Source organism: Rhinolophus ferrumequinum, chromosome 13, assembly GCF_004115265.2.
Source record: "Rhinolophus ferrumequinum isolate MPI-CBG mRhiFer1 chromosome 13, mRhiFer1_v1.p, whole genome shotgun sequence".
Classification (NCBI taxonomy): domain Eukaryota; kingdom Metazoa; phylum Chordata; class Mammalia; order Chiroptera; family Rhinolophidae; genus Rhinolophus; species Rhinolophus ferrumequinum.
In genome coordinates, this window is record NC_046296.1 from 62,092,790 (window position 1) to 62,105,738 (window position 12,949).

At 39.0% G+C, this 12,949-nt stretch overlaps 1 protein-coding gene across 1 annotated transcript in view; it reads left to right on the forward strand.

Moving 5' to 3' along the window:
• Positions 1–12,949, forward strand: part of NBAS (NBAS subunit of NRZ tethering complex) — a 272,797-nt gene that overhangs the window by 62,639 nt on the left and 197,209 nt on the right. The window contains exons 13-19 of the mRNA XM_033124755.1: positions 2,628–2,691; positions 3,778–3,971; positions 5,963–6,220; positions 6,917–7,042; positions 10,219–10,370; positions 11,293–11,433; positions 11,695–11,773. Of these exons, the coding sequence (XP_032980646.1) occupies positions 2,628–2,691; positions 3,778–3,971; positions 5,963–6,220; positions 6,917–7,042; positions 10,219–10,370; positions 11,293–11,433; positions 11,695–11,773 (1,014 nt within the window). The remainder of the gene's footprint in view (positions 1–2,627; positions 2,692–3,777; positions 3,972–5,962; positions 6,221–6,916; positions 7,043–10,218; positions 10,371–11,292; positions 11,434–11,694; positions 11,774–12,949) is intronic.

Below are 12,949 nucleotides of genomic sequence, written 5' to 3' on the forward strand. Positions count from 1 at the left end.
ACTATTTACAACACCCACGTAGTGAAAACAAGCCAAATGTGCATTAAAGGAAGGATGGATAAACAAATTACGGTATATATCTGCAATGGAATATTATGCAGTGATGAAAAGGAAAAGTACGGAGACACGCTACAACTTGCACGAACCTTGAGAACATATCGCTAAGTAAAAGAAGCCGGACACAAAAGGTCACCTATGGTATGAACCCATTTATATGAAATATCTGGAACAGGTAAATCCATAGAGACACAAAGCACGTTGGTGGTTTTGCAAGTTGGGGAAATGAGAACGGTAAATACCTGTTTAATGGGTAAGCAGTTTTACACAGAGTGATAGAAATGTGTTAGAGCTAGAGGTGACGCAGCATCGTGTATGTGCTCAATACCCCTGCGTTCTTAATTTTAAAGTGGTTAATTTTACGTTATGTGAATTTCACCTCAATGAAAAGTGACATTATTAACTCTCTCCTCCTCACAAAAACTCGCAAACAAAAATGCTTATAATTAGACTGTGATGTCCTGTACTTTAGTTAATAAAGAAACTTAGTATTTTACTGTGTACTTTTTGTTCACGCTGTGGTCTCTGACTGAAATGCCTTTCCTCACCCATTTTCCGTATCCACATCTTATCCAGACTTAAAAGCATAGCAACATAAGGCTTCCTTTGTGCCTCTGGAATTCCCTTCATCTTTCTCAAGCCCAGATGATCTCTTCATTCTTTGATGACCCCTGGCACTTTTACTGTACGTCTTTTGAGGGCAGTTAGCTAATAATTTGGTCTTGGGTTAGTCATTTATATCCATTTTTAGCTTTCCACGGCTTGAGTGTGGGCCCTATAATGTCTGATTTTTTTCCTCTTTCTCTCTCACAGTGTAAGTGCACAGAATTCATTGACTAAAATAGCAGAAGAAACTACACTGTTGAAAGGGTGTAGGAAGATTAGTACTATGTCAACTAGTTTTCCTATAGCATAGACATTCTAATTAGGGCTCAGTGATTTCAATGATTGGTTCATTCATTCATGCAGCATTTAGCTACTATGATGCGTGGGCTGTATAATGGATCTGAATGCAGAAGAACAAATCTTCACCTTCTGTCTAAAATTGGATTTGCAAGAGACAGCCGTTATTTAAGCCATCTGCATGGAGCAGTGTAGTCCTCAAGTGTCTGGAGACGGGCTCCAGTAGACCATTGCTGTTTGTTCCTTGTGCTCTTTCTCATCGTTCACTTGGATGAAGACGAGCACACTTTGAATTCTCAAAGTGCTTAATGCCAGTGAGATGATTTCTGTAAAATAGTTTCTCAAGTGTTTTTTGTGATGTTTCATTGTTATCTGTACATCTTAAATTTATCCCAGGGTGAATCATCAGTGGTGTTGTTTGCTGGGCTTAGGGTTTTAAAGTGTTATTTTATGCTCCCCTTGTGTACTCCAGAATGTAAGTAGGGAGACCCACACGTGGCATCATATGAATAAATGGTGGTGTTGGGACACGTACAGCTGGTGAGTCAGAGGCATTGGAAACTTCTGAAGTTCCTTATAAATGATCAAATATGATTTCACTTCAGTGGATTATTTTCAATAGTACATACCTTCTTCTAATTCTTTGAAACTTGTCTTTTTAAATCTATTTCTTCCCTTAGTATATAAATAGCCTTTTATGGTAACTTGTTTTTGGGTAAAGTTTAAAGAATTTTACTTTCTGTTCTCAGGGACTACTCTGAGTGACTTGTTACAGTAGTAGAGAGCAGGAAGTTCTTATCAATTTTAATAGTCTAAAGTATTAGCCAGTGATAAATTGGTAATGACACATATATACTTATTGTATCACATTAGATGACAAAGTGCGTTTGACTTAAGTATACCATCACTTTTTTTAGGCTTAAGATTTCAGATAAACACCCAGATGATTTTTGGTTTTTGGGGGGTTCTTTTCCTATGCTATTGTAATTCTGAAGATAACTTAACAGCGAGCCAAGATGGTGTTTTACAGTGGCTAAATCTGAGCTGTTTTATGATACTTGAGACAGAATGATGTGTCATTCTATTCTTAAAGTTGGGCTTGACATTATGTTGCTACGAGATTGAATCGATTCAGTTTGAGGATTGCATGGTTATACATTTTTGCTTAGGTGACTTTTCATCATAGAAAGTTAGAACTGGAGGTGCCATGCAGGTTGTGCATCCAGCCTCAGAGGTATGGAAACCAAGGTGTGCAGAGGTTGCTTTGTGTGGAAGTAGGAGGAGTAGGACTTGTAGCCAGGCCGGTGTTTATTCAGGAGAGCAGTGGCTGTTCTCCTCGCAGTATGTATGTGTGTGAGCCAGTGTGGAGTTAATGTTAGCGCATCTTGTTTTCATTTGTTTTAATTGTATGCTTGCTTTCTTATTCGTATGCATGCTGTTTCCATCAAATTGAGTCCCAATACTCTCATGTGCACATTTTAACTGTAAGAATGATTGCTTTTCAAGATTATGGAGAGGAATAGATTTCAACTAGGTATAACCAAGAGATCAAAGGAAGAAGCATCACCTCTCTCTGTTTTTTTTTAAATCCGTAGTTCTTGATGATTATCTCATAATTTTCTTACATTGTTGACTCAAGAAGTCATGTGAATATTTTTCATGTTTAGCCAGGTTATGATGACATTAATCCTGACTGGAGACTCTCTACTGAAAAGAGAAAAAAAGTCAGAGGTGAGTTGTATGAAATATGATAATTAAAACCTTAAAAGACTTATTGTATAATGAAGGCGCTCTTTAGATGACATACTATGTGAAGGGGAGAGAGAAATCTTCTTTTCGCTGTTTTAGGTTCTCTGGCTGGGGCCCTGTAAAATTAGATTGACAAAAGACATAATCGGAGAACAAACATGCTAATTAGTGTGTGCGTGGAGCTTACACATGGGAACATCAGTGATAAGTAACTCCAAGAGTTGTTGGAAAGGGCTCATAAAGCATCAGAGCAAAGGAACAGTACATCTTAGAGAAGTGACAAGACAAAGGAAAAGAACTCTGAGTTCCTCAAATTCCTTCAGCTTGAAGTATTTCTTATGTCAAAGGGGCCTGTTCTGGGATGGCATATCCTAATCCCATCACAAGTTTACTAGGAAATAGCATTGAAAAACTATTATATATCTGTCTTACGCTTTTAAAAAGGGTATGATTCTCTCATATTGTTTGTCTGAAAAGTGATACATGAACATTTTTCAAAACCTTTTATAACCTTCATAATTTGTACACTTTGTACACACCTACTTTTCAATTTATTGTGTTGAAAATGGTGAAATATACTGGGGGTGCCAAAAAAATGTATACACATTTTAAGCGATGTTATCTATGTATTACTTTTCAAAGTTGAATTGAATTATGTAGCAATGTATAGTATGATGTTCACTCAAAAGATGGCATTAATCAAATGAATGCTGGTGTCATTCATTCTATTATAATTTTAATACAGTTTTTTCCTCTCTTAAAATGCGTATACATTTTTTTGGCAACCTCTGTATCTGTATATTCTTCAGTTTTTGAGATGAAAAGCCTTATATATTTTACCTCTGCATCCCTGTAATTCTGGACTTTGGCAAATTCTTGGCACCCAAATGTTAATTAAATAAATTACCATTTTGTAAAAATTTGAGTGATGACTTACAATTTATTTTTTCTCATTTAACAGAACTTTAGGGCTCAAATATGGTTTTTAAATTGATTATTGGACTAAATGTGTTGTGTTTAAACCACACTGACAAGATGCATTTGTACTGATTTGTTCTCCCCCATTAGATAAAGAGTCCTTTTACCCACTGATAGATGTAAATTGGTGGGCAGACAATGCAGTGACTTTGGCTCGCTGCTCTGGTGCTTTGACTGTTTCCTCAGTGAAAACTCTGAAGAATTTACTGGGAAAATCCTGTGAATGGTTTGAACCATCACCTCAAGTCACTGCTACTCATGATGGAGGATTTTTAAGTTTGGAGGTAATGCTTTCCCATTTAGAGCGACCAGTGTGTTTGAAAGTAAAAATGTATTTCACTAAAAATCTAAATATCTGTTTTCTGTTTTTTTAATTTAGTTATTATCAAATTTTGACTTTAAAAACAAAGATATATGATTGGAATCTGAGATTGTGGGCAGTATAAAAAAGATCTATTGTTTAGCCAGTTAAAAAACTTGCATTGTGAAAGAATGAAGAAAATTTAGTCATTTTGCTCTCTATAGAACATTTTTCTCATTCACTGACATGATAGATTTTTCTCTTTTTTCTAGATTAGTCATTTTAAAATGTAAAAGGTATTGCTACTTAAGAAATATAGTCTTTAACCTGTTTCTGTGAAGTATGATAACTTAAAAATTTTGGTTCTTTTGGTAAGAAAAGCTTGTTGATCGTGATAAAAATACTGGAAAATAGAGGCTAGTAGTTTAAAGTTATGTTTTGATCATTTAAAATTCTCATTTTAAGACTTCTCTATTTTTCAAAGATTTTTTTTTTTTTTTTTTTATTGGGGAAGGGGAACAGGAATTTTTTGGGGAACAGTGTGTACTTCCAGGACTTTTTTCCAAGTCAAGGTGTTGTCCTTTCAATCTTAGTTGTGGAGTGTGCCATTCAGCTTCAAGTTGTTGTCATTTCAGTCTTAGTTGTGGCTGGCGCAGCTCAGCTCCAGGTCCAGTTGCTGTTGCTAGTGGCAGGGGACGCAGCCCACCATCCCTTGCAGGAGTCGAACCGGCAACCTTGTGGTTGAGAGGACGTGCTCCAACCAACTGAGCCATCCGGGAGCTCAGCGGCAACTCAGCTCAAGATGCAGTGTTCAATCTTAGTTGCAGGGGGCACTGCCCACCATCCCTTGCGGGACTCGAGGAATCGAACTGGCAACCTTGTGGTTGAGAGGACGCGCTCCAACCAACTGAGCCATCCATGAGGCAGCTCAGCTCAAGGTGCCGTGTTCAATCTTAGTTGCAGGGGGCAGAGCCCATCATCCCTTGAGGGACTTGAGGAACCGAACTGGCAACCTTGTGGTTGAGAGCCCACTGGCCCATGTGGGAATCGAACCCGCAGCCTTTGGAGTTAGGAGCAGGGAGCTCCAACCACCTGAGCCACTGGGCCGGCCCCTCATTTTAGGACTTTTAAGGGTAACGACCTTCAATAGCTTCACTTCAGTATAGATCAACAAATGTTTTTTTACCTTAAAGTTTGTTACTGAGTGTAAAGATTTAGCGAGAATTATAGCTTAAAATCTAAGCCAACTCTGTTAAGTCTGGAATGAAAGTTATCTTTAACAGTCAGGCTTTCACTCTCAGAACTTTGTGAAGCTATTAGACATTTTTAAAAAGGGGAGGGTGGGAGAGCTATTCTCGGTAAAGCAAAATGTTCATGTTCATTTTCTAAATAGATTAAAAAAATCATCTTATTTTTCCATAGCTGGTATAAAAATATCAAAAGTGAAGAAATTAACATTCTCAGCTCCTTCATTTACCTAAAATAATTACCAAGCATAATTTACGAGATCATATTAATGACCTCTTATTGAAAGAGTCTTCAGGGGCGGCCGGTTAGCTGAGTTGGTTGGAGTGCGGTGCTCTTAACAACAAGGTTGCCGTTTCGATCCCCACGTGGGCTACTATGAGCTGCGCCTTCCACAACTGAATTGAGACAACTACTTGACTTGGAGCTGATGGGTCCTGGAAAAACACACTTAAATAAGTAAAAGTTAAAAAAAAAAATAAAAAAAATAAAAAAAAGTCTTCAGTTTTGGAGGTTTGGAGCCAGTGGTCTATGTGCATGTTGCTAGACCTGTTGACGTTTATAACGTTTGTTGCTGAGTTCCTTTGAATTTCGTTCTTACTCTTAATCACGTGCCTGATGTAATGAATCAAACTAATATTTTTAATTAGTAGAATTAAAAATATTTTTCTCATTAACACTTGTCTTTAGTTCATCTCTGTTAATTTAGCATCTCCTTTTTTAATTTAGTGTGAGATTAAACTTGCCCCCAAACGGTCTCGTTTGGAGGCTAGGGGTGGAGAAGAAGATGAAGGAGAAGAGGATTCTGACTCTGATCAGGAAATGTCTGCCAAGGTTCGCTACTTTGGTTATGTAAAACAGGGCCTGTACCTAGTGACTGAAATGGAGCGATTTGCACCGCTGCGGAAACGCCCACGGACCATTACTAAACACTACCGCCTCGTGAGTTTGCGCTCTACAACTCCAGAGGAGCTTTATCAGAGAAAGGTGAGAGAGCGTCAGGTTCCTAGCAAAGTTCGCTGCCATCCAGATTTTATGTTATGTCATTGAGAAAAACAAATTTTTCACCAAAGATATTTAAAGTAGAATTGTCATATAATTGACGTGTTAGAAATATCGGCATTATAAAGCTTTTGAAAATAATGCTCATCTTGGTGACTGAGGAATGAAAATAAAAACAGTGGATAACAGATGAATTTACCTAGACTGATTGTTCACTTTGTAGCTTAGCCTGGGCTTTTGCTGCCCTTCCTGTGGCCTCCCTGCTCTCACCTCATCTGTCTCAGGACAGCTGGCTCCTCAGACTCCAGGTGGTGAGGGAAGACGAATGGACTTGCTTTCTAGTCAGGGCTTAGCACTGAGTTTTCTTGTCTTTTGTGCTGTTCCTGCAGCGTCCTGGGCGGAGCCCAGGCCTAGGAGTCAGGCTCTTGGTACCGTTCATTTTACTCTATAAATGAGGGCATTTCATCTTCTGTCTCTTATCTTCCTGTTAAAGTGCTAAAAGAATATTCCTCTGCCCCTGAAAACTTTTATAAGCCTCTGGTGCCACAGGGCACATGAAAATAATTCAGAAGGCATAACATAGTGCAGGTTAAGGGATATTCATCATTCGTCACATCTTTGTAGTGTCCCCGGGGACAGTTCGGTCATGTAACATTCCCGTCTCCGTTTCCTTGTGCAAAGATTGAAAGTGAAGAGTATGAGGAAGCCTTGTCTCTGGCTCAGACCTATGGCCTGGACACGGACCTTGTCTATCAGAGGCAGTGGAGGAAGTCGGCGGTCAACATTGCTTCGATTCAGAATTACCTGGTATGTTTAAACATTTTGGTAACGTGGTAAAATTCAACTTTGTAGAATATCTTTTGGTTATAGGGCTTTATATTAGAGTGCTTTATATTGCTGACTTTTCTATAGCTGATGACGTGTGTTTTACTCAATCTGGAAAAATTATCCTGTTTTATTGGTGCTGCAACTGGACCTTCATGCTGAAGATATGAACACCGATAAACCAGCCAACTGCCTGGTTTTGGCCTAATCCTTTCTCTTCCTCTACCTCAGTTCTCTCTCTTTCCCAGAAACCACACAGTAATTTGAACAGGGGAAGTTTTCATATTGAGAATTACTTTCTTGTAATGAGAGATTATCTATAAGGGGGTAAAGAGAACACTAAGAATTTCCTTCACCCCCAGGGCTGAAGGGGCATATCCAAGGAGGGAACGGACTTGGAAGGGAGGCCTCTTTGCCTGGGCTGGGATTCAGACCTCATTGGGCGACGAATGGTTGTAACACATTGGATGGAAGGGCTGGTCCTTAGTTGTCCAGGTTGGTCCTTAGTTACCAAGGTTGGTCCTTAGTTACCAAGGTTGGTCCTTAGTTACCAAGGTTGGTAGGCAGGAAAAGGTTGGACGGATGGGCAGGCTGGATGCCTATTGCTAGGGTATGGCAGTGACCGGGGGTGGGGTGGGGCAGAGTGGGGGTCAGAAAACCCCCGAAAGTGGTAAGCAGGACCCCCCACCCCACCAGAATGGTTGCAGCTCAAGACTGGGAGAGAAGGAACCATGGCCAGGAATGAAAAGAAAAAAACTCCCCCTGGAATGCGCGGTGTAGTCCGGGAAGGAACCTGTCCATAGGAGTACAAGAGAAATTCAATGGGAAGTTGTCTTCAGAGGGAGGAAGAGGGGAAGTAAGCGCCCTGGATGCCCCGCACCTGCTTTGCCAAGCCACAGGAGCTAGAAGAACCAGAGCACTTCGGACTAGAAACCCAGAGCCTTTTCCTCTGCAGTGGCCCTCTGGCGCCCTCTATTGACAAAGCTTAATATTGTGTCAGTGGCAAACGGGAAATGCTGTCTATCCCAAGCTGGCTGTGAAGAGGACTTTGAAGCTGAGAGGCAATAGATAGGTAACTGACATATTAAGTTTGCCAAATACCCCTTTTTGGTTTAATTCCTGCAATTGGAGTCCTCCTGCTACCTGCTACCACAGTTAAAGTTGTATGTAGCCTGTATATTCAGACCCTTGGCACCGTTATGAGGAAGTAGTTGCATTTATGGCATGCTTTTCAAAGGGTGGGACTTCTCATCTGACATTATATCTTGAAATGAAAATATCTTTGTATTTAGGACGATTTTAAGAAATGTTGGAAAAATGTCACGATAATTGTTTTCGCTGCAGGTTTATGTACATGAGTAATTAAAAATAAAACCATATGTAGAAAGTTGTATGTAAGAAGTTGATGCTTCAACCAAACAGCAAGATAAACTGTCAATCCAAGCATGGCATCAGCGATGAGAGAGCATGAGAAAATGAAGTAAAGGAAGAAGACAAAGTTGCTAGTATTTTCTTTAGAACACCAGAACACCAAATCTGTGTTATCTTTCTTCTTTTGTGACTCAGGAGAGTGAGCTCATGAGTTCACGTATACCCATTTTATGGCTTTTTCTGGAACTCAGTAAAGGACAGTTTTGGTCTCTGAAGGAGCTGATAAGTTTTAGAGCGACAAAAGCAAGAACTTTTTTTTTTTTTAAATGAGTGAAATACTTAATTCAGCTAAATAAACAGGCAGTTAAGAGTAAGATGGTGAAGCAGCAGAGGAGCTGCTTACATGGTTTTGTTCTCAGGGAGCTTTTATCTTTACTGTGAATACAAGCTTCGCGCTTGAGGTATAAATAACCACGCAAGAAGATTCCACACAAATGCTGTGGGAACCCAGTGAGGTAGCAATCATACAGACCCTGTGGTTACGGAAGACTTTCTGTAGTGAAGATGTTTTTAGCAGGGATTTAAAAGGATTCAAAGTAGGCCTTCTAGAGTTAGAAGAGAGGAAGAGCTCTTTAGTGGGACAAACTATATGAGCAAATTAAAAGAAAATGAGCCTGACTCATGAGGCCAGTGACTAAATCTGTCCTAATCTTTGCTGTATCCTCATGTATACTTCAGTGTCTGGACACACAGTAGGTGTCCAGTAAATATTTCTTGGATGAATAAATGAGCTCTGTAAGTAAACCAGTCTGCAGGGTCTGATATTCTGCAATAGTGAAACGTGGTTAGAAAGACAATTGATTTGGGTTTAGGAGGATGTTGAAAGCTTGTGATGACTTAGGCTTTTTATATTAGGGTACTAGGGGACTGTCATGGACTATGTCGGTGCAGAGGAAGATGGCGTGGAACATGCATTGGAGTGGAAGGGGAGTGGTGGTGGGAAACCCTGGTAGCGCAAGGGGCTCCTGCAGCGTCCCAGATGTTAGGTGTTTTTGACATAGGCTGGCATGGCGGCCATAGACCTGGGAAGGGGAAATGCGTTAAGCGACTTTGGAAGGAAGGGTGGATATGCCAGAATGTGTACAAGGCTATAGGGTATGAGTCAAATTTTAATTCACATCTGTAACCACAATGAATCTAGCAAGAGGGCAAGTCAGGGATTTTGCGTGGAATCAGAGGAAGCAGTTCGGAGGGAGGAACAGGACTTGGTCTTTTTAAAGCACAGCGAACCACATCTTTTTATGATTAAATTGTCACCCACACTTTGTGAGGTACCTCATGGTCAAGTAGATACATAACTGATGTGCTATGCTTCATTAGTTTTCTTTCAAAGTTAAGCATGTTTGTTATAATAGGAGATATCTTCCCTTTCTGCTTTATTTTCTACTCTATTATGTAGCCCAAATGCAAACTAAAGAGTAACTATAAAAGTTTGGAAAGATCTTTTTCCATTTCCAGAAAGGAGTCCTGAGTTTGTGTTTTGTTGTGGTACGTTAGAAGAAGAAAGAAAGCAGTTGGAACCACATTCCCTGCATCCAGTTCTAATCACCATTAGGGAATTAATTAGCTGTTTTCTGTTGGCCTTCTCTAGCACCTACCTGTAGCCAAATTCTTAGGAAGCTAGACTCCTTAAGGTACAGCTCTGTACTTCTAGAAGGCAGTTGTCAGGTGCTGTCAGATGTCGTGGTTTGTTCAATGCCTCTGTGTTTTATTTTCTTTGTATCCAGAGTAAAATAAAGAAACGATCCTGGGTTCTTCATGAGTGTTTGGAAAGAGTTCCTGAAAATGTGGATGCTGCAAAAGAACTGCTTCAGTATGGACTGAAGGGCACGGACCTGGAGGCTCTATTAGCAATAGGGAAAGGAGCGGATGATGGCAGGTTGGTCACAGACAGGTTTGAACTCAAAAGTAAAGGTGACTTTGGGAAAACTTTTAAGCTAAGACATTTAAAAGAGGAAGCTTTTCTTTATTTAGGTTATTCTGTAATGAAGTAGTTGTCTTGATCTATGCCTTCTTATCTGAGCTCACAGCTTTCTTTCCTTCAAGTTAAATGTGTTTACATATGATAGCTTGGTGATGCTAAAGAAAGAGCAGATTTTATAAACATTGAATGCAGGCCATTTCTAAGCTGTGGGCTTAAGGCACATACCTGGGTGTGCTGGCCAGTCAGATGAACCCCCTTAGGCAAATGTGGGCTTCGTTCACTTTCTTTATGTGTGGGCATCATACTGGCTGCTTCACAGAATTACCTTGTGTGGTTAAATTATGTATCTTGGGGAAACACCTCCTAAACTTAAAAGTACCATACAAATGGCAGGTAATAAAAATAATAATGAAGTTATTTGCTAAGAGCCATTGCTCATCAGATATTTGGAACTTTTTGTGAGATATAAATGTGATAGTATGGCTGATAAATAAATAATGTAAATGAGACTGACATTCATTACCATTTTGAGACCTTAAATGTAAAGGATTCAGATGGTAAACGGGCAACATTTTCTTCACATTGGGTGAATTTAACCTCACATGTTTTCCTAAGTAGTTTTCAATTTTTTTATTTTTTAAAATTTCTAAATGTTATAATTACTGAGGACCTGGTGATTTTTTGCCCATCCTGTAGATATAATGATTGAGTCACTTTGCTTACAATAGTAAAAGCTTTCTTTCAAATAATTTGTTGTTTTCTGTGGAAATCAACTTAATAATAAAATCCGTCAAAGTAGAGGATAGCAGCTTTTCACTACCTGAAATAAAAAAAAACAAAAATCAAAATAGATTTGGGCTTTCTTTTTCTCTTACAGATTCACATTACCTGGCGACACAGACATTGACGGTATCTCCTATGAGGAGCTTTCACTACCTGATGAAGAGCCTGCCGGGAAGAAAAAGGAGAAGGAGCTCAAGAAGAGACGCAAACTACTTCAATTAGTGAACTTTTCAAAGTAAATGATTTATTACTGTTCACTTGGTAATTTCTTGAAAATAATTAGTCATCTGAGTGTGTTCTTTACTAGAGATAATCGCTCTAAATTATTTCAGCAACTTAAATCAAGTACACTTAATATTTTATCCTTGTGCTTTTATGTAGTGTGCCATGAATTTGGGGCTCAGTGGAATATTGATCATTTTTATTCCATTTTTAATTCTTAGAGAAATGTGCTCTTATGTAAGTACAAATGGCCTAATATAGTCCTTCAAAACAGGTTAACACTGGAACAAAAGGAACTCTGCCGCTGTAGACTGAAATTATTAACCTACTTAGATCGGCTTGCAACATACGAGGTGAGTAGTTGTAATCAAACCAATTACAGTCATTTGATGTGTCATTATCAGTGCTGTGGCTTCCCTCATATCTGATGGTCTTGGTCTTGAGAGCTATTTATGTGGCAAAAATTCATTTTGTACAGGAGCAGGTTCTCTTGTATATTAGTTTGGTTAAAATGAGAGATTGTGAAAGGCCAGAAGTTGTTCTGTTAGTCTAGGGAATAGGAGTGCTTTATGTTTTGATTTTGACATATAGCTGTCGCCAGTACCAAATTATAGTATATACTGGGTTTTAATAATCCTAATATGAATATTTCTGATTCATTTTAGTTTAATAATTTTTTAGTGGGTTGAACTTAGGTGGTTGAACCTTGATCCTAATTATGGCCAAAATTAGGCACTTGAACTTAAAAAACCATACTTCATATTTGTTTCTTCAGGGACACAAACAGTGTCCTCATGTTGGGCATTTCAATAGCACTCTGCATGATAAGGTAAATTTAGGTACTGTCAAAGGTGTGAGAAACAGTTCAATAAATATATATAGCTTAGATGGCTTTTTCCCATGACCCTCAGAGCTGAAGTTACCCGGGATTTAATATAAATGTCTAACCTTTGAAGTTTGACTTCACTTGCAGCTTACTTCCTCAGTCTGTTATGCCTCCTTCTGTGGGAGTACCGCTCTTGGCTCTGCGACATAATAGGCACTCAGTAAATGACACACCCAATAATGTGGCGCCGGTCCCCAGAATAATGGAGATATTTTGTAATTCTGATGCCTGCAGGCAAACCCAAAAGCATTTGATTCCCCACCTCCTAATATAACAGAAATGTTTTCCAACAGAATGCTAGTGACAAAAGAGGGCTATCTCTGTGGTTATTAGAAACCATAGCTATGAGTATATCGTTTCACCCAAACAGGTTTCAAAAACTTCCTACTAGTTTTATCTATAGGTATCTATATTGGCTGGGCGTATTTTTGAAAGCATATCCTTTTATCGTGTCTGAGTTCTGATATTTTGAGAATACATAAAAGCACGGTGTGAACTGCAGAAGTCAGTACAGACATAGTTTATCATATTTTACTCTTAGCCTGAGTTTTACTGATGATGAGATCTTAAAAAGAAAAGTTCCATCAAATGTTCAGTATGGGACTACGCAGTTAATTTTCTTTCATTATTCTTTAGTTATTGA